Source organism: Rhinopithecus roxellana, chromosome 4 (genome assembly GCF_007565055.1).
Source record: "Rhinopithecus roxellana isolate Shanxi Qingling chromosome 4, ASM756505v1, whole genome shotgun sequence".
Lineage (NCBI taxonomy): Eukaryota > Metazoa > Chordata > Mammalia > Primates > Cercopithecidae > Rhinopithecus > Rhinopithecus roxellana.
Genome location: NC_044552.1, coordinates 150,973,733 through 150,975,410, shown reverse-complemented (window position 1 = coordinate 150,975,410; position 1,678 = coordinate 150,973,733). Strand labels below are relative to the sequence as shown.

The window sequence follows — 1,678 nt, the reverse complement described above, 5'->3', positions numbered from 1 at the left end:
GGTTCTGGCTTGTTCATTTTGATTTGCCACTCTACAAGGTAAAATCACAGAGGACCATTCCGGTCCACAAAGTATGAGACCACACCTGCAGCAACCGTGCCCATGTTTGTGCTCTGATCCTTGTATTTCAGTCTCAAGATTTCCTCTTCTTCCAGAATCCTGAAGTACAAGTGATTATTATTTAGGTCGCAGGTAGTTCCATAAACACGGGCGTTGAGGACGCTGGCTGTTTTCAGGAATAGGAGTCTCTGGGGTGGAAACCTGGGGGCTCTGCTGCCTGCCCTTTGCCTCGGAGGGTGTGGAAGACCCTCCGATAGGAGCTCCTGAAGGTGGGGCTGGAGAAGCAGTACACCACGGGGTTGAGCACACTGTGCAGGTAGGTGAGGCTGCCCATGACTTCCGAGGTATGAGCCACTGCACACAGGGCCCCGCAGCTCCCCAGATTTTGGAAGATGTGCATCAGGACTCTGGTCAGGAAGCAGGGCAGAAAGCATAGAGTAAACAGCACCACCACCACAGTGAGCAGTGCCTGGGCCTGCCGAAGCTTGGGCTGTTTCTCAGGCTCCCGGAGTCTTTTCTGGAGAGCTCTGATGATGCCTGCATTGCAGAACACGATGAGGCCAAAGGGGAGGACAAACTGAAGGCAGGAGAGTGCTTCCTGCCAGATGACGCTGAAGGAGCCGTCTGCCCTGGGGTAGAAACTGTGGCACCTGGTGGAGTTCTGGGCGGCCTCAGAGATGAGCAAGCCTGGGCAGGTGAGGGCGACCATCAGGAGCCAGATGAGACCCGAGACCCCCAGGGCTGCCCGAGGAGACAGCAGGTTGACCTTAAGCCGACAGTGGACCACACGGAGGTACCGGTCCAAGGCCACAGCGGCCAGGAAGGCCACCCCCACGCCGCGGCTGAGGTCCAGCAGGAAGCGCAGGGCCCAGCAGCCCACGTGGCCCAGATGCCAAGCCTGGAGGCTCAGGTAGAAGACGGCCAGGAACGGCAGACACGCGGCCAACAGCAGGTCAGCCAGGGCCAGGTTGAGCAGGTAGACAGCGTAGGGCTTCCACACCCTGACCCGGAACAGGAAGGTCCACAGCGCCACCGCATTGCCCAGCAGACCCAGCCAGCACTCCAGCCCCAGCAGGACACCCACAGCTGTGGCCACCACAGTGTTGGGGGCTGAGCAGTTTGGGAATGGCATCACCCGGCCGTGCTGGGCTGCAGGCACAGCTGGAGCAGATGCAGGAGGAACTCTGTGCTGTTTCTTACAAAATGAAAGAAAAGACCTTTTCCTGCCACAGAGTAGATAAGATCTGCATTTCCCCATCAAGAACAGTTCCTTAGCCAAATAGGGTCCACAGCAAACCAAAATTCATTTGGGGAAAGAGGATGAGCAGGGGAGGGAAAAGCCCCTTGCAGTTGTGTTCTGTTTTCTTCCGCCATAAAAAAGGGGAAATGGTGTTTCGCTTCACATCACCGGGCTGCAAAGCTGAGGAGTAATGTCCTGCGACGTCTGGGGGACCAGGGCTTTGCATCCAGTTATGAAAGAAGGAAAGGTTTAACTATGCAAAGACCCCTACGTCTGTATACAATTAAAATAACAATGGAATCAAAAAGATTGTTCTCTACTTTGAGTATGTTTCATGGGGAAATTTTCTTCTTCCTTTTCTTACGTAAAGGACGCTTG

The 1,678-nt window shown here is 55.0% G+C and overlaps 1 protein-coding gene across 1 annotated transcript; it reads right to left on the bottom strand.

Moving 5' to 3' along the window:
- Positions 1-232: 232 nt before the first annotated feature.
- On the bottom strand, positions 233-1,192 carry GPR31 (G protein-coupled receptor 31). The gene has a single exon (XM_010356572.1). The coding sequence runs from the start codon at positions 1,190-1,192 to the stop codon at positions 233-235; it is 960 nt and encodes a 319-aa protein (XP_010354874.1).
- Positions 1,193-1,678: the final 486 nt, after the last annotated feature.